General features: G+C 42.6%; 1 protein-coding gene across 6 annotated transcripts in view; it reads left to right on the top strand.

The window, feature by feature from the left end:
- HTR7 (5-hydroxytryptamine receptor 7) overlaps nucleotides 1-8,341 on the top strand; it is a 78,173-nt gene extending 69,832 nt beyond the window's left edge. For 2 of the 6 annotated variants that reach the window (XM_045878392.3, XM_045878389.3), the window contains exon 3: nucleotides 5,919-6,678. Coding sequence is in view for 3 of the 6 variants with exons in the window: in XM_045878389.3 (XP_045734345.1) it covers nucleotides 5,919-5,961 (43 nt within the window). In the remaining 3 variants the exon portion in view is untranslated. The other 4 variants (XM_045878390.3, XM_054508300.2, XM_045878391.3 and 1 more) reach the window with 3 other exon arrangements.
- Nucleotides 8,342-19,346: the final 11,005 nt, after the last annotated feature.

Genomic DNA, 19,346 nt, shown 5'->3' with positions numbered 1-19,346 from the left:
GCTGGGATCTGAGGGCCAGTGGTGATAAGGAACAGGGGTTTCACATGCAACCCACTCGCTAGTGAGTTTGGCATGATAAAGAAGGGGATGATAGAGTAATTAGGGTGGTCAGCATGTCGCACCCTGATTTTGCTTTAAATCTGAGGCAGAGGCAACATCCTCCTGTTTGAAAGCTGTTTGAGGGCAAAGAAACTGGACGGAGAAGATGGAAGGTGCTGGTGGGAGAGGGGGAGGCACTCCTCTTCACTGGACCCAGTGGGAGGGAGCAGCCAGAGAACCGTGGGCTGCCTGTCAGCCGACTTGCCTGGGCCCTTCATTTGACAGAAGAGGTAACAGACCTGGGGACTAAGGTGGCCCCCAGTGAGCTAGTGCACCCCTAGGTCTAGCTCCCACCTCATCTGAATTTTACTTCTGTAAATTCTTCATATATTAGGTTCCTTTATGGGTAACAACCGTGTCAAAGGACACCTTCCTGCTTCCAGTTGTCCCAGGAGAATAGCCCTGCTCCAGGCGGACACCGAAGTGTCCTCACGGATCACAACAGACTCCAGAAGCTCCAAACCTAGGATACCCACCAGATGACTCCGAAAACCTCTAGGAACTCAGCGTGTTCTCTAACTTCACCAACATAGCATCCAGGGATATTTGCCTCTGGGTCTTTAGCTAGTATGGAGGCTTAGGTATTGTTTTCCTGTCAGTTTAAGACAGGAGTCAGCAAACTTTTACTCTGAAGGGCCAGACAGTAAGTGTGTTAGGCTTTGCTAGCCATAGGTCTCTTGAAACTACTCATCTCTGCCTTTGCAGTGAGAAAGCAGTCATCGGCACAAGTAAGCAAATGAGCATGGTCATGCACCAGTAAAACTTTATTTACAAAAACAGGCCGCCAGTTGAATTTGGCCCACAGGTCATAGTTTGCTGACCCCTGGTCTAAGAAAATGACTGTCCTCTCATTACATCTCACGCTGTTTGATTTATAATTATTGATTTTATGTATAATTATAGCATATGAAAATCATTTGGAATGATTGGCCTAAATCTCCATTAACTTCAGGAAACTTCCAATGAGAGAATTGGAATAACTGCTGTTTTAAAAAATCGATACCAGGCAGCTTTCTAGTCACTTTCAACGTGGGAAGACTCCTTTTGAAATTCTTGCTTGTGACTGTGCCACGCATTGAGAAGGATGCAGAAAATACATGATGTCTTTCCTGTCCTGCATGTATTTCTCTTGGACAGTCTGAACATAAACACACACGTATGCACAGCCACCCTTTTCGTAATGAGATCAAAGGAAAGGTGGAAAAAGGAAAAGGAAAAAGCAAAAATAGGATTCAAAGCAGAGGAAAATAACTCAGAGCTTACCCTAACCCTGATCAGGGAAGATCTTGGAGGTTATGGGCTCTAGTACATCTCTGAAAGTAGTCAAGCATTCATAGCTAAAGGAGAGTAGAAACAACATCCATGTAAAGGCACCAGTGTGGGGCCTTCTGCAAAGGACAGTCAGGCTGGCGCTAAGCTCTGGTGTGGGGCAAGATTTGGAGATCACAGTGGAAAGGTAGAACGAGATCAAATCGTAAAGGCTCCCCCATTCCAGCCCCAGGAATTTGGGATTTTAGTGTAGACAAGTGGTTCCCAACCAGAGTTGGTTTTTCCCCCAGGGGACATTTGACAGTGTCTAGAGACATGTTTGGTTGTCGCATCTGGGGGAGGGGAGGACCTACTGGCATCCAGTGGATGCTGCTCAGCATCCCATAACGCAGGGGCAGCCCCCCCCCCCGCACAACAAAGAATTACCCCACCCCAAATTCTATAATGCTGAAGTTGCAAAGCCCTAATGTGGACAGAAGAGAGCCATTGATTGGATCTCTGCAAGTAGGAGAATGGGAATCATCAAAGTGACAGAGACGGATCCAGGGGCACCAGGTGAGATGAATCAGAAGGCAGATGCTGGAGGTAAAGTCTCTTCAGGGGCTGGATTTCTCCAGAAACGTTTGAGGCCTACTACGTACAAGGCATGACGCCAGGCATGTCGAGGGGTGGAGATATGAATAGGTGATAGTCCTGGTTTCTGGAAGTTCACAGTCCCAGTGGGCTGGGGTGGGGAAAGATGTGGCAGTCGTGGTTAGTGAAAGACTAGTAATCAGAATATCCTGTACTTGCATTCCAGTACATACCAGCTGGATGACCCGAACAACTCATAACTCTACTGGAGGCTCTGGAAGAATGACTGGTGTCTAACCCATAGCTCACAGCAAACCTTCGCAGGATCCTTTGTCCCCCCGACATGTCTCTCCAGCCCTTTCCTCCCTCTCTGGCTGCTTGGGTTCTAATCTTGTTCACTTACGCCCCTAACTCTGCCTTCTTGGCTCTACTTTTCCCTCCTACATAATAGTTTTCTTTCTTTTCCATGTAAATGCTCTACTAGACCGTGTATTTCTACTTCCAAATATCCACCCATTTCTCCCCATTTTCTTGATCAGCATAGTGAGAGACTCAGGAGTCCAACAGGCGCTTGGGTGGGCAGTAGATAGAGAGAAAAGGCTATGTATGCTTCCCTGGTCATTTCAGTTCAGTTCTAATTTGTAACCTCTTTCACCTTTTCACAGGTACCCAAATCTGGTAATACAAAACCAAGTGTGATAGTGCGATAGAAGCAGGGATTCCTGTGCTTTTCTTTTTAATTTGACAGCAGCCTCATTTATGGAGTTGCTTTTGATTGCCATAAATTGTTCTTAAGTGTCACGCTGTGATTTTCGTTCTTTGACACTGTTATTGGGAACAAAATAGAAAAGCAGTTTTGGGGGCGCCTGGGTGGCTCAGTCGGTCAGGCGTCTGCCTTCGGCTCAGGTCATGATCCAGGATCCTGGGATCGAGTCCTGCATCGGGCTCCTTGCTCATCAGGGAGCCTGCTTCTCCCTCTGCCTGCCTCTCCCCCTGCTTGTGCTCTCTCTCTCATAAATAAGTAAAATCTTAAAAGAGAGAGATAGTGAAAGAGAGCAGGAGAGGGATGGGAGGGAGAGGGAGAAGCAGACTCCCCACTGGGCAGGGAGCCCATCTCGGGACTCGATTCCAGAACCTGGAGATCATGACCCTAGCTGAAGGCAGATGCCCAACTAACTGAGCCACCTAGGTGCCCCAGCCAGAGAGGTTTTAAGCAGACTGGGGCCTTGGGAAAAGACCAAAGACCATTTCATTGGTAACCTGCAAATAAAGGGGAAGGAATAGACGCCAAGTTTCATTGAGCCCTATAGAGTGACTTTGAAAAAAATGTTGGTATTGGGGCACCTGGGTGGCTCAGTCAGTTGAGCGGCTGCCTTCAGCTCAGGTCATGATCCCGGGGTCCTGGGATCGAGCCCCGCGTCGGGCTCCCTGCTCAGCGGGGAGTCTGCTTCTCCCTCTCCCTCTGCCCCTCTCCCCGCTCGTTCTCTCTCTCTGTCTCTTAAATAAATAAAATCTTTTAAAAAAGAAAAAAAGAGAAGCCGTTTTTAAAATACTTCCATATAGAAGAATTTCATGAAATTGTTTTGAAGTAGCTCTCCCTTCGCCTCTCCCTTCTTCTCCTTGGTGATCATATTGCCTTTCTCTTCACAAAGCCTCTCATAATCCCGGCTGATTGCAGTGGTGAGTGGTAGCAGAGTGACCTTGGCTTCCTTTTATGAGTTCCGTCAATCCGCTGCTCCAGGCTTTGTGCTGTAGCTTTGGAGTTCAGGGTGATTCTACCTTTTGTTTATGGAAACCTGTGGTTAAAAAAAAAAAAAAAATTAAAAGGAAATGGGTCCTAGTGGAAACCAAGGCCCTGAAGCTCTGGGTATCTGTGCCGGGATGTTGCCTTAAAGGCAGAAACAAATAACACGGTTGGTATTTCATGGATTCCACTCCCCACCCCCACCCCCCGACAATATTTTCCTCATCATTAACTAGATGTAATTCAACACTTTGTTTTTATTAAATCATCAATTAGTAATAACCACAGCTTGTTTGCTTTGCCATTGCCTGCATTCTAACTTTGTAATATCTCTTTAAAATAGGCAGGCAATTGGCCTCTCTTGCTTTTTCGAACATATTTTTTTGTTGTTGTTTTCTGAGTAGATACACATAACACCAAATAAAATCAAGCAGTAACAGGGGCGCCTGGGTGGCTCAATTAAGCATCTTCCTTCAGCTCAGGTCATGATGTCAGGGTCTTGGGATGGAGCCCTGTGTCGGGCTCCCTGCTCAGGTTTGAGTCTGCTGGAGATTCTCTCTCCCTCTCCCTCTCCCTCTGCCCCCCCCCCACTGGTGCTCATGCACTCTCTCTCTCTCTCAAATAAATAAATAAAATCTTTTAAAATAAAAATCAAGCAGTACGGATAGGAATATGAGAAAAATAAGGCTTGGGGGAATGTCTTAGGAAAAAAACTATCCATGGTGGAAATCAGGAAGGAGGTGATATTTGGAGTGGGCCTTGAATTTAACAAGGAGGGATGGCAGGGGCGGAAGTGGAGTTGGGCCTCCTCAGAGCAGATGGGACAGCATGGACAGAGGGGCACAGATGCAGTTGGAGGCAGATAAGGAACCTGGGGTAGGTCTTCAGCAGCACCTGGAAGCTGGGTTGAGTAGAGTCAGTGCGGAGGGCCAGGTGGGCAGTGTGGGTTGGGGGTTGGGGGAGAGATGAAGCATTTTGAGTAGGAGTGAGACCAGGGCAGTGGTGTAGACAGGGGTTCACAATGGGAGAAAGGAGATGGGTTAAGAGACCAATATGAAGATGAGGTCTCCTGCCGTGAGGGCCCACATGAGGAGGGTGGCATTGAGACCAGGGAAGAGCCAACGATGTCTGAATGTTTGGTAGTGTACTCGCAGGTGGGGGGTGAAGGCAGGGGGGCCGGGGAGATAGTGCTGCCCCTTGAGGCCTGGAGGGGTTCAGTCCATTCCATGAACCAATGTGGGCAGAGCGGGGCTGAGCTGCAGAGAAGAGCAGTCTCTCCTCTGTGCTGAGACAGTTGGAGATCCCAGGCTTAGAATAGGTGGGGAGCATCATCAGGGACACAGCTGTTTCCGGTGCCCACTCCCACAAATCAGGAGCTTGGAGCTGTGGGTTTGAGTTGCAGTGTGGTGCTTCGCTTTAGGCACAATCCTGTGAGGTGACAGACAAAGCAAGAGATGGTGTCTTATGGAGAAACTGATCCTGGCACCAGGAGAACCCCTCTATCCAATCTTGAGAGCCAAGTGAGAGTAGGACTGTTGTTGGGATGGGGAAGCAGAGCCTGGGGGTGCGGTGCCAGACCCTGGAACCTCAACAGACCTAGGTCTCAAGCTGGTGGATAGTGTTTGGTAAGTGGAGTCCTATGAAGGTTCAGAGTTAGGGGACTGGATCTGGAGGGAATGTGGCTCTACACCAAGGAGAAAGAGACTTCCCTCAACTGTTGGCCAAGAGTTCTCCATGACTCATGCTTCTGTGAGTGTGGGAGGGAAGGAGGGGAGGGAGACGGGGTTTTCTGGTCTTTGCACACATGTCTTTCTATGATGCACCCTCCTAGGCTTGAAGGGAAGAACACTTCTCAGGAGTAGTCATTGTTATTCTTTTCACGTGGGGCAAGTGCAGTAGTATTTTGCAAGGATTTTTGAGAGTGGAGCCATTTTTGGCTACAGCTGTATTATAAAAGTGAATTTCTAAATGAGTTATCTGGGGCTGATTTGCAAATATATTAAGGCCCTGGCAACTTAGAGACATGATAAAATTTATGAAAAGAGCCATAGCACTCTTTCTTTCCTTTTAGAGAGCTCATATAACCCCTTAGAAGCCACAAATGATTCAAGTGACTGAATGCTATAAAAATTAAATCCACCCACCACGAAATGAAAACTCACATTTACGGTTCTACTAAATCATTTTCTTGTCTTCTCTCTCTCTCTTTCTTTCTCTCTCTCTCTCTTTATAGACAAAACTCTGACTACTGTAGAAAAAAAAGTCATGATTCATGATCAAAAGTGGAATAATGGAAATGAAATCAACAAGGCAAGACAGAGGTGGCAACAGAACTCAACCATTTGCTGAGGCCACAGAATGGAGCGCGGCTTGTCCTTTCCCGGGGTGGCTGAGACGTGACAAGCAGGGTGATCTCTTGTACCAAGCATATTGTGAGGGAGATGGTGACCTCTCATCTTTTCCTGTGGATCTGTGCTGTTGTGTGCCAGAGAAAATAGTTTTCCGTTTAAGACAGCCAGATCAGCTCAGCAGTACGCACACAGACAGAACTGAGTCCCAGAAAGGAAACCGTTTCTGGTGCTTTGTGTATGTCCAAACCCCTACAAATGGAAGGAAGTTCCAATGCACACTTCCCATGTTTCCAAGTCTAGGCATTGTGGTGAATATTCAGGAGTCATTCACAAGACAGAATGTATTTTGTGGCAGGACAGAAGGGTGTTTTTCCAAGCAAACTGTGGTTAAGCGTAGTGTTGAATATGTTGCATGTCCGTGTTAGAAAACAGAATCCCGTCATCAGCTAATACAAATGATGTCCCAGAGCAGTGTCTGGTTAAAGCTTCTGTCAAATAGTTTTGCTTCTTTGCAGGGTCCCTGTGACTTCCCCACCAATGTACTTATCTTTGTGAACTCATGTATCGTTATGGTATAACTCAGGAACAGATCTCAGGATGGAGAGAAACAGAAAACCTGAATAAAGCTTTTTCTTGCACTCACACTTCTTCTGAAGGGTCCTGAGAGATGAGGGGTGTTCCTTCGGTGAGGCTTTGTACCTGGATGAAGAGCGAGCGCCACCGAACTGGGCTGTATACCAGCATGGTTGTGGGCACAGAACTTTTGGCATGATGATCATGTTCACACAGATGCAGCGGGCTCCCAGGCTGGGTGACAACCGTGTGTCTTTGGGGAGGAAGTGTCGAAATAGGGGGTTTCCATGGAAGGTTGTGATGCTTTCAGAGACAGAGCGTCAACATGTTAATTCTTGAGCAGTGTTTTATTGAAGGGATTTGTGTGACTTGGAGGTCGCCTGGGCTGCTACTGGGAAACACTCAGAACACTATTCTCTTCCTTCAGGAGGATTTGTTTTCGTGTTCTCTGTAACCTAAATCAAATGTGTGCCTGACCAATTCCATTCTTCTTCCTTCTCCTTCCCCAGAGTAGTAGACAATAGGGCAGGTAAGGAACCAGAAGAGGCCCCTTTGCAGACAGTATTTTTTGTTTTTAAGGTACAAGTAATATGTAATGAGACAGGAAGATGGTGGATTGGAAGAGTACCTCCAAGGGGAGAAAGTGAACGCAAAGCTTCGTTTGATAAAAGAGAACTGACAGAGAAAATGATTTTCCTATAAGAAATGTAGCTGTTCTCTTCCAGGAGAATGTGGAATTCCAACGTGGATTATGGATTTCTTCTGCTTTCACTGACCTTGCATCTCACCAGACACAAGGAAGGGTCTGGAGGGGAGGTGGGCGCTGTCCTCTCAAATAAAGCTTGTACAAATTCCTGAACCATGGATTTGCTAAAGTGACTGTATATACTTATATTCATAATTTAAAGGATTAATTCTGGTCAGATAAATGTTGTTACATTGGAAAAATGTTTTATTACATTACATCAAATAAAGTTTATTTGTAGCTGTAATAAAGCAACTTAAGTAATGATTTTTAATTGAAGGTCTGCTGTCATGAATATTGCTCTACGTAGAATAGCAGAAGGCCACGTTTTGTATGTTTTGCTAAAATCCTAACAGGTAGTTAAGACCATCTATAATTCACTGCATTTCACTGTGAGGATTTATCCAGCTCATAACTTTTTTTTTTTTTTTTTAAGAATTGACTGTTCATTCCTTGACTTGATTAGTGGGCATTTATTGGGCTTCTGCCACATTCAGCACTGTGGACATCGAGGGAACAAAGATAGGTAAAGCAAGTCCTCACTTTGAAGAAGTGTGCCATCAGAGAAGGCAGACATTTCTCAGAAATGCTCGCCGTACCATACAGTGAATGCTGCAGCAGTGTGTAGGGAATGCCCTGTGTCTTTCCCGTAGTAGAAGGCGAGGCATTGTGGTTGATTGGATTGCTTCAGGTTTTTAAGTGGGTTTGTTTGCTTTTTTTATCACAACCTTAGTTATTCACCTTGGCTCTTGATCATGCCAGACTCGAACGCCTGGTCACTGAACTCTCTGCCTTCTTCTGGTTGCAGGGGCGGGACGGTGTGCGCTGTGCGTTACCAGCAGAGCTGCCGAATGAAAGGAGAGAGTACAAACTGAGAGAGAATGAGAGAAATCTCAAACGATTTATACTACTTCACACATGACATAATTTGTGCCAAAGGTACAGCTTTTGTTTTAACCCAGAATTGGGGAAATCACTGAAAGAAACACTTCACACTCATTTTATGAGTGTTCAGCTATGGCTGCGATGACTCATCTCTCATCTCACTCAGGGGTGTCAGCTGTCAGCCTGCAAGGCTGGGTGTTGGGAAATGGTGCTTAGGAAGGAGCACTTGCAAGCTGTCACTTAATGACAGTTACCTTAGTGTTTGGTTTTATTATGTTACTATTAAGCAGGGGCGCTCAGAGTTCCTGGGTTTTCTGGAAACCGTTTCATCATTCTTTTTTTTTTTAAGATTTTATTTATTTGACAGAGAGAGAGATAGCGAGAGCAGGAACACAAGCAGGGGGAGTGGGAGAGGGAGAAGCAGGCTTCTTGCCGAGCAGGGAGCCCGATGTGGGACTCGATCCCAGGACCCTGGGATCATGACCTGAGCCGAAGGCAAACGCCCAACCGACTGAGCCACCCAGGCGCCCCCGTTTCATCATTCTTAAAGCCTTTGCCACAGTGTCATGTGCCTGAGTTGCTTGTATATGTTTTCGATGATCATATTTTCATGCAGTTTTATTAGATTCATTGATTATAGGCATAATATCAATGATATGAATAGAAGATGCAGACAATTTTCCAGATAGTTTATGCAAATATAATGATTGCTTGAATTGCCATCTGGAGGCGGCAGGTATTTTCCTTGCAGCATTTTGACTTTCAACTGAGTCCTCTATTTAAGGGATAGAAATATTTACAAAATCCTGCATTTTGTCAACAGTCTATGCTTCCCATCTCAGGACCTACACACATGCTTTCCACCCTCTGTCTGGAATATTCTTCATGTTTTCAATGATTTATTTAATGCGTGTGTCCATCATAGTTTAGTAATTCTTCAGGGGCGGGGGCCGGGTCTGTTTCCCTCATCAGTATGCCCAGCACTTTGCACTGTGCTTGCAACATATGTAGGAGGCATGTAAAAAATATTTCTTAATGGGAAGGAACGAAGAAAAAAAAGAGGGAGAGAAGGAAGGAGGGAGAGGGAAAGAGGAAGGCCAGAGTTTACTTGACATCCTTGTTAATTTTCAGATGAGACAATCGAGGAGACTTGCTGTGATCAAGTGACATGTTCAGTGGGTGAGACAGAAGGGGCTGGAATTAAGCTCTCCTGTGTGCAGTGTAGGGCAGGCCCTCCACGACAGGGTGCTCCTGCTTTTGCATGAGCTTCTCATATCAAGAGAGCAACCTTTTCTTAATTTTCTGCACTAGTAGAGCAGAGCCGTGTATGTGTTATGGCCCATATGTTGAAACTTGTTTATCTACAGCTAGCCAGATGGTCCCTCCCAGCCCACAAAGAAACCATTCTGAAACTTTCAAGGGGTCAGTGCATTTAGGAAGCACTGGGAGAAACGCATGTTGTGATGTCGTTCCTTCCTTAGTCCAAGCAGTGTAGATCACAAAAAGGAAAACCTGGTCAGACAATTGGTGTGAAGCAGGCAGACCTTGAGAACCAACTCGGGGGATCCAATTCCCAGAGACAAAAGTTTATTTAACTAGATCTCTTTAAGATTATTTATTTATTTATTTATTTGACAGAGAGAGAGTGAGAGCAGGAACACATGCAGGGGGAGTGGGAGAGGGAGAAGCAGGCTTCCCGCTGAGCAGGGAGCCCGATGCGGGGCTCGATCCCAGGACCCTGGGACCATGATCTGAGCCGAAGGCATATGCTTAACGACTGAGCTACCCAGGTGCCCCGAACTAGATCTCTCTTTAAATGTGTTTTGTCTACATCTTCTCTGGAGGAGAAAAGTAATTTCTTAACTTAAAAAACTTTGCTTTTTAAGCTCCTGTTGGCTAAATAATTAAAAAAAAAAAATTGCTTATGCAGTCCAAGCAACAGAGATGTGATGTGATCATCAATAAAAAATGTAAAAGCAAAATTTACTATGCTAATCAGGAGCAGAAAATGAGAGGTTGACAGCCATTGGAAGTAGACTTGCAGATAACAATTATGTTGGGTATTTGGCATTAAAAAATGCTGAGTGGAGGAAATTAAGACATATTGTAAGTATGGCTCTCTGAACACACATGAAATCTTAGATTCTATTCAAACTATAAAATTTATGCTCAGAGATTATAGAACAAAAGGAAAGTAATGGACAAGAAATATTCAAGAGGCTGTAAAGAAATGAAAGTCTAATGCATGGTTCTTCCTCTAAGAAATTCATTCATTCTTCCACTCATTTATTCCAGTACATATTTATTAATATGTCAGAGTCTGAGCACTAGAACCTAGTGGTGAGTCAGACAGAAGGGATCTCCATTCTTGTGAAGCTAAAAATCTAGCAAGGAAGCTGAATGTTACACAAACGATTCTAATCCAGTGTGATATGTGTTATGATAAGGCAAATACAAAGAGGTTCAGAAAGAAGTACACACTTCAAAATATTAATGTGAACATTTAAATCTCAGTGGTGGAGAGGACTGATCATCCAAAGTAGCATATGGTAAGAGATATCTAGACTTTATCTTTGATGTATATTATGTAATATTTTTAACGGTGCCAAATTACCTTTCTTAATTACATTTTGATTGGGCTCTTACTAAAACGCTCTTCATTCTTTAAATCCACACAGTCTCATAGTGGGAGAGATGGTGCAGAGCAATGACAAGACAGCAGAAAGTCTGCTGTGAACATAAAAGTTTGTCACCTGTAGGAAAAAGATATAACCGTATCCACAGAGAATTGTAGAATCTCATGGATGATCTAGAATAACCCCCTACTGTTCAGGTGAGAACAAGCTGAAGTAGAGCTGTGTTTCGTCTGACTTTTTTTTTTTTTTTTTTTTAAAGATTTTTTTTATTTATTTATTTGAGACAGAGAGAATGAGAGAGACAGAGAGCACATGAGAGGGGGAAGGGTCAGAGGGAGAAGCAGGCTCCCTGCCAAGCAGGGAGCCCGATGCGGGACTCGATCCTGGGACTCCAGGATCATGACCTGAGTCGAAGGCAGTCGCTTAACCAACTGAGCCACCCAGGCGCCCTCGTCTGACTTTTTTTAAAGGAGAGTGGTGGAGAGCCATGCTATCTTTGGTGAAGAAGTTTTAAGAAAACCTGTCACGTAGCTGTGCATTTGCAAAATATAATAAAATAAAACGAATTAGAAGAAAAGTGAGGTCAAAATTCAAAATAGAAGTTCAGTTTTTTTTCTTATTAGGTTCAGTAGACATAAAACTACAGTTCAGTAAATATGGTCAGAGCAAACCTAACATGGAGAAAAAGAAAAAAATCACGAACACTGGCCATTGTGCCCTGCAAGTGTACAGTTAGGGAAAACCAAGCAGTTTCTGGACTGAGAAATGACTAGCACAAGCATGACACGCACAGGACACTGCATGCTGTGGTGTGCGGGAGGCAGGGAGGCTGTTCTGAGGGGGCGGAGGAAGACTACACCTGGGTTAGGAGCGATGCAGAGGAGTGGCCTGCAGTCACCAATCAGAGCCTACAAGCAACCAACTCCCCCCTGTGTTTCTCCTCTTTAATTATCTACCATTAAATTGAATCCAGAATGCTGACCTGAAGGCACGGAAAGGTATTTAATTTTTAGAATGATTTTATTAACCAAATTGTGCTTACATAGGGCAAAGAAAGAGACTAAAGTTTGACAGTGTCAACAATAGTTTGAAGATGAACCTTTGTGATATAGGAAAGGTGAAGGTTAATATCAAGTGACCACTCTGCCTCCTGTCTTAAACCCAGCGTGTTCTAAACTTCACTCTGACTAAAAATGATCTAGGGAGCTTGTTTTTTAAGGATTTTTTTTAAAGGAAGCTCTATATCTAACGTGGGGCTTGAACGCACAACCCCAAAATTAAGAGTCGCTCAGTAGCCTGACTGAGCCAGCCAGGCGCACCTAGGGAGCTTGTTAAACATGAAAACTCCTGGGCCCCATTTTCAGAAATTCTGACTCATTATGTCATGGGGTGCAGTGGCGGGTGAAGAGGGCTGTTAGCCAGCCTACCAGGTGATTCTGGTACAGCTGAGTTGGGTTCCAAGTGTTGAGAATTGCTATTCCCAAACATGCTGGCAGACTGAATTGTGTAGCTGATTCTGTGTGCAGTCAGAGTGGAAAAGCACATGAATATGAAATAATAATATCTAAATCATTTGTATACGGTTCTAGCATCTTGTCAGGGAAATACACAAGATGCTCACAAATTCTCTCCCATAGTCTTTAGTACTCAGTTCCTGCACCAAAAATCCAGCAGTTTTGTGGAAGGAAATTACGCCCAGATCACCTTAGATCGTTTCCAATTATATGTAAGGACATATGGATTTTGGTTTTAAGTGCATTAATTCCTACATTATTGAGTAACTCCTGGCTTTGACTAATTAATATTGGTGCTAGCACAAGGTCAGCTGAGAATCAATGCCTTACCTTTCTGTCCCCATGCCAAGCAGCTGATCAAATGTTTGTCAACAAAGCAAACACTAGATCTTTGAAAATATGTGTTGGATATTAGCCACTGAGAATGAGATGTTGACCTTGGCCAACGTTTATGCTTTTACTATTGTGTGTGTGTATGATGGCAGTGATTAATACAGCTCACATAGGTTGAGTGTTTCTTACTCATCAGTCATTCTGATAATCCTCACAACAGCCCTAAGAAGGGGTTGTTATCTCCATTTTATGAGGAACCTGATGTGTATGGAATTCAAGGACATTAATCTGTAAGTAGCAGAACAGCCCTTCGGCTGATGTGTACTTTTTCTTACATCCTCCCTTCCATTCCACAAAATGCATCTCAGTGATACCAACTGGTTTTGTGGGCCTGGAAGTATGCATCTGAACTCTCAGAGACTCCTGAGTCACTGAATTCCTCACAGTAGTTGTTCAAGGTTAAAGCCTGGATAATGTGAAGAAGGCAAAGGTTGTGATTCCTACTTCCTAATCCTATTCTTGGATTCCTCCATATCCCGGTACCTAGCATCTCAGTGTTTTCTCCTGGTTTACAATTCTGTTGCAGCCTGCCTGTGATGGTTAATTTTGTGTGTTAATTTGACTGGATCAGTGTGCCCAGAGATTTGGCTAAACATGATTTCTGGGTGTGTATGTGAGGGTGTTTCTGGATGAAATTAGCATTTGAATCCATAGACTGAGTAAAGCAGATCACCCTCCCCAGTGTGGGTGGGCTACGTCCAATGCCTTGAGGGTCTGAATAGAACAAAAAAATTGGAGAGTGGGAGAATTAACTCTCTGCCTGACTAGCTGAGCTGGAACATTGGTTTTCTCCTGCCCTTGGACTGGGAACCCCAGCCTTCTGATTCTCAGGCCTTTGGACTTGGACCGAACTATACCATCAGCTTTTCTGGGTCTCCAGCTTGCAGACAGCACATCGTGGGAATTCTCAGCCTCCATAATCACGTGAGCAAGTCTTTATAATAAATCTCTCCCTATATATATAAAACTCCCTATGTAGATTATATGCATGTATGTATAACTATATCAATAGAATATTGGTTTACATTTATATAAAGATATACATGGGATATATATATCAATAACCTACGTGTAATATATATAAAATAAGCTACTGGTTCTGTTTCTCTGAGGAGCCCGAATATGCTGCCCTCATTGCTATTGCTCCTATAGCGTGTGCCTTTCTATATTCTCCTCATTAGAACTTCTCTCTTCTGTGCCCCACTCTCTTATCTTTTGCTGTCTCTAAACTGTCAGCCAGTTAATCTAACACACTAATCCATATTCAGGGGCAGTGTCCCCTTCGTATGTACAAGGTACATAGTTACATTGAGACAAGCAATCCCTTGGATCAATGTCCGAAGCTGAGAGAGTGTGGATAGGAATTTCAGACAGTGTGACAAGTTGTTGGGGGGCAACAGCAGCTCAATCATACCTGTGTGCCTCCTTTATTGTCTAGGATTCACAATCCTACAGCTGTTTAGTTACTTACAGACCCGTCCCGGGGCCCCTGCAGCTGAAAGCATGCTGTTATCCAGATCCATCTATGTGATTGGGGCCAGGTCTTTCCTCCTGCTCACAATGGAGCCAACAACTCGCTTTTAATTTAATTTAATTAATTAATATTTTTAAGATTTTTTTTTTTAAGCAATCTCTACACCCAACCTGGGGCTAGAACTTACAACCCCGAGATTAAGAGCCGCACGCTCCTCCACCCACTGAACCAGCCAGACAGGCGCCCCAACAGCTACTAGCTTTTGAAAGTGAAAATGAATGAGGGTAATTAAGTAACAGCTGAGATGTGTCAGGGATGTTTGGCCAGTTGCCCCCATCCTGGTCTCTGTGGAGATGTGCTCCTGTGAGAGAGCTTTGGGTGCTCTTCCACCGGGAAGAGAGCAATTCCAGGGAGAATGTTTACTCTTGTCCCCATTTTTCCATCAATTTCCTCATTGATGGCTCTGAAATGTTAGAATATATTTTGGAAGTGGAGATAAAACTACCACCTGAAACTATTCTGCGTGCATGAATCAAAGATTACTCTTTATACTGCTTATTCTCCTGGCTCTTAGCAATTTAATTGCAGCAAGCTTTTAAATATTGGCTTTTAACTTATCTGCAAAAAAGATAAATAAATAAAAGATCTAGTTAATTTAATCAATTAAGAGAAAATTGGGCCTAATTCCCATTCATCCATTTGGATCATGCAAAGCACAGATTTTTTGGATGGAAACCATCCCTTAAATATTAAATTTTAAAACATAAATTGTAGTGGGGCATGCAAGTTTATGGCCATACTATGTAATTTAGACTGAGATAGAATGTCTTCACTTCCATCTCACCACACAAAAATAAAAAGGACACTCATTTATGTAGTTTATCTACCACTGGTGAGGACAGATGAAAAAAAGACTCACGTTTTCATGAAAAGAATTCATAAGCAGAGTTTTAGAATGATCTTATTAGATAAGTCTGAGCTTCTGAAAAAATAAAGCAGAACTTTGAAATTTGATATTTCAAAAAAGTGGAAAAAAATGAAGTATAATAAACACCCATTCATCTATAATGTTGTCATTTTGTCACATTTTCAAGTCCTTGTTAATAAAAGAAACTAATAATTAAGGACCCCTTTTGTACCCTTTATTAGAGGTGTCTGATCCTGGGCAGGTTGTCTAATCTCTGTGTTTCTGTGCATCAGTCACTTCCTCTGTAAAATGGGGATCATACTATCCAATACCTTCTGTGGTTGTTGAAAGGTGTGAATGAGTGACAGTGTAAAGAAGGGAGAACGGAGTCTGACTCACCCCTGCATGAATGCCCTCCTCTGCCTTTGCTCTTACTCCTCCTCCTCCATCCCATTCATTGTCATCCTAGACAATGAAGGAGGCACAGAGGCACTTTTCTTTTTTTTTTTTTAATTTAATTTTATTATGTTATGTTAGTCACCATACAATACATCATTGGTTTTCTTTTTTTTTTTTAAGATTTTATTTATTTATTTGACAGAGAGACACAGCGAGAGAGGGAACACAAGCAGGGGGAGTGGGAGAGGGAGAAGCAGGCTCCCCGCAAAGCAGGGAGCCCAATGCGGGACTCGATCCCAGGACCCTGGGATCATGACCTGAGCCGAAGGCAGTCGCTTAACCGACTGAGCCACCCAGGCGCCCTATCATTGGTTTTTGATGTAGTGTTCCACGCTTCATTGTTTTCGTATAACACCCAGTGCTCCATACAGTACGTGCCCTCCTTAATACCCATCACCAGGCTAACCCATCCCCCCACCCCCTCTCCCCTAAAACCCTCAGTCTGTTTCTCAGAGTCCATAGTCTCTCACGGTTCATCTCTCCCTCTGATTATCCCCCCCTTCATTTTTCCCTTCCTTCTCCTAATGTCCTCCATGCTATTACTTATGTTCCACAAATAAGTGAAACCATATGATAATTGACTTTCTCTGCTTGACTTATTTCACTTAGCATAATCTCCTCCAGTCCCATCCATGTTGATGCAAAAGTTGGGTATTCATCTAATGGCTGAGTAATATTCCATTGTATATATGGACCACATCTTCTTTATCCATTCATCTGTTGAAGGGCATCTCGGCTGTTTCCACGGTTTGGCTATTGTGGACATTGCTGCTTTTCTTAAGTTACTCTATATCCTTCTAATCAGTGCTTGTCTGCTTTTAATACATGATGGTTATGTTTTTTTAAAATTTCCCTGTGTACATTTTACATGTTTGCCATACTGTGTCTGTCATCCTTTTGCAAACTGCTTTTTTCTCAGTGCTAGCTTTTTGAGACTCTTCATCTTGGAAGTTATAGATCAGGTTTATCCATTTTAATTGCACTATAATACTTGGTTAGCTGAATATTCAGTGACGCAGTCCTCCATTTTTGCTCTGATGGGCATTTAGTTTATGTCTAGAGTTTTGTAACTATAAAAAACGCTGCTGTGAGCCTTTATGGAGTGCCACCTATATATATTAGGGCATGTTTCTGCTATATGGGGCTTCCCAGCCCTCTTCACTTGGGTCCCTCTGCCAGATATCACTGTGCCTCTAAAGTAAGGCTACCCTGAGAGCTGAAGAGGTCGGTTTCTTGTGGCACAACCATAACCCACTTACCATTTAGGGCAGACCTGTTGGGGGACTCTGCCCAGAATACTGGCCTTCAAATTAAAGTATGTGCACTATGCCAATACCCACCCCCACCCCGCTTCGTACACACATAGTCATGTGCACACACATACTGGAACTTTCCCAGTATGGATGGTTGCTAATGTAATCGATTTCCACATTCTAAACTTGACCTGCCAGAGGGCTACATGCAGTGTCCATCTCCTCATTCACTATCTCTTCCACCCATTGTCCAAAAGAAAGGTCTCTTACCCACCCAGGATCTTAATGCAGTATTGTGCCCCAAAGGGACGATTCAAAATATTTTGGGATCCACATAGTCTGCTTTAATTGAGGGCCTAGGAGTCTGCAATAGAGCCTCATGTCTTTCCTTGCACATATTTCTGTTAAAGGCAAAAACTTGGGTGGAATTTAAAATTCAGATAAAAGACAGGATGTCTAGCGAGGATGTGGAGAAAGGGGAGCTCTCCTACACTGTTGGTGGGAATGCAAACTGGTGCAGCCACTCTGGAAAACAGTATGGAGGTTCCTCAAAAAGTTGAAAATAGAGCTACCCTGTGACCCAGCAATTGCACTACTAGGAATTTACCCCAAAGATACAAATGTAGTGATCCAAAGGGGCATGTGCACCCCAATGTTTATAGCAGCAATGTCCACAGTAGCCAAACTATGGAAAGAGCCTAGATGTCCATCAACAGATGAATGGATAAAGAAGATGTGGTATATATATACAATGGAATATTATGCAGCCATCAAAAGGAATGAGATCTTGCCATTTGCAAGGACGTGGATGGAACTAGAGGGTATTATGCTAAGCGAAATAAGTCAATCAGAGAAAGACAAGTATCATGTGATTTCACTGATAGGAGGAATTTGAGAAACAAGACAGAGGATCATAGGGGAATGGAGGGAAAAATGAAACAAGATGAAACCAGAAAGGGAGATAAACCATAAGAGACTCTTAATCTCAGGAAACAAACTGAGGGTTGCTGGAGTGGAAGGTGGTGGAGGGATGGGGTGGCTGGGTGATGGACACTGGGGAGGGTATGTGCTATGGTGAGTGCTGTGAATTGTGTAAGATTGATGAATCACAGAGCTGTACCCCTGAAACACATAATACATTATATGTTAATAAAAAAAAAGTAAAAAAAAAAAAAAAGGATGTCTAGTTAAATTTGAATTTCAGATAAACAACAGGTAGTTTTGTATTATTTTAGTACAAGTATATCCTGAAATAGTATGTCTCAGTATGTGCCATGAAAACATTTATATTAAAAAATTATTGTTTGCTGAAATTCAAATTTAATTGGGCATCTGTGTGTGTGTGTGTATGTGTGTGAGAGAGACAGACAGACAGAGTGAGAGAGAGTAGAAGAAATTCATGTTGCAAGTAAGTTAGTGTTTTATATTTTCTCGAACATTTAATCAGATTTGTAGAAGAAATATTTCCATTACCTTTGCAAAAAAATTATTGGACATTATAAATCCATATACACTCTTCATTTGTACTTAAATTTCCTGCTCATTGTCACCTGTTAACCAATTCTTAGCTCATTTGTTCATTTTTATCATGTACTTATTAGATTTATATAGCTTATGTATATTTAGTGGAATTTATTATAAAAATGCACTTAATCATTAATATACTACTGGTAAGCTTCATACTGCTAGTGGCCTCATTCCTTTTATTTTGTTGTTAACTTCATGAGCCCTGTTTCATTTTAGCAATAAGCAATATTCATATCTGGATACATGACCTAAATGAACAAAATTCTCCATTCATTCCATCAAAAGCATTTCCAATCAAAATTTACATTTTTACATTTAATACTTACAAATATGTGCAATACATTTTGGTTTTGGCCGATAGTAATTTAGTAGTAATTCATGTAATAGTAATTAGACTTAACAAGAATTAGTAATGTAAATTACTACTTAAAATAGTTATTTAGTGATAATTTTTTAAATCAAGAAAAACTTTTTTTCAAGAAAAAAATTTTTAACCATCAGTCTTAAAGGCACATTTTTTTTTTTATGTTTTGCAATTTATCATTAAGTACACATATCTGTAACAGGTGATAAGTTGATCAAAAAAAGACATTCAAACATAAAAATGCATTACTTTAAGATAAACTTCAGTGGGATGTGGAATGGAAATACAAGTTTAAAAAAAAAGATAAAATTTCTAAATGTTAAATGAGAGCAGTTTGTGTAATTTTAAAAATAGTATTTGTTACCTAATACCACTTTTGAATAGATTTAAATGAGTGACATCACTGTTTTATTTTCTAAATGTCAGTATTTCTAACAATTGCAAAATTACATCTTCTGCAACTATTCACATTTATGATTTAAAATTTCACATGCTAAAATTTGCAAGTGGTTGCATAGCTTTTCAAAATTACCATATGGAGTCCATGTGAAAAAACGTGGGAGCCCAACCGCTCGACAGC

The sequence above is a fragment of the Mirounga angustirostris genome, unplaced genomic scaffold (genome assembly GCF_029215605.1).
Source record: "Mirounga angustirostris isolate CCGP_5_RB_7025 unplaced genomic scaffold, mMirAng1.0.hap1 SCAF_6, whole genome shotgun sequence".
In the NCBI taxonomy this organism is placed as follows: domain Eukaryota; kingdom Metazoa; phylum Chordata; class Mammalia; order Carnivora; family Phocidae; genus Mirounga; species Mirounga angustirostris.
This window is presented reverse-complemented; position numbering and strand designations above follow the sequence as displayed.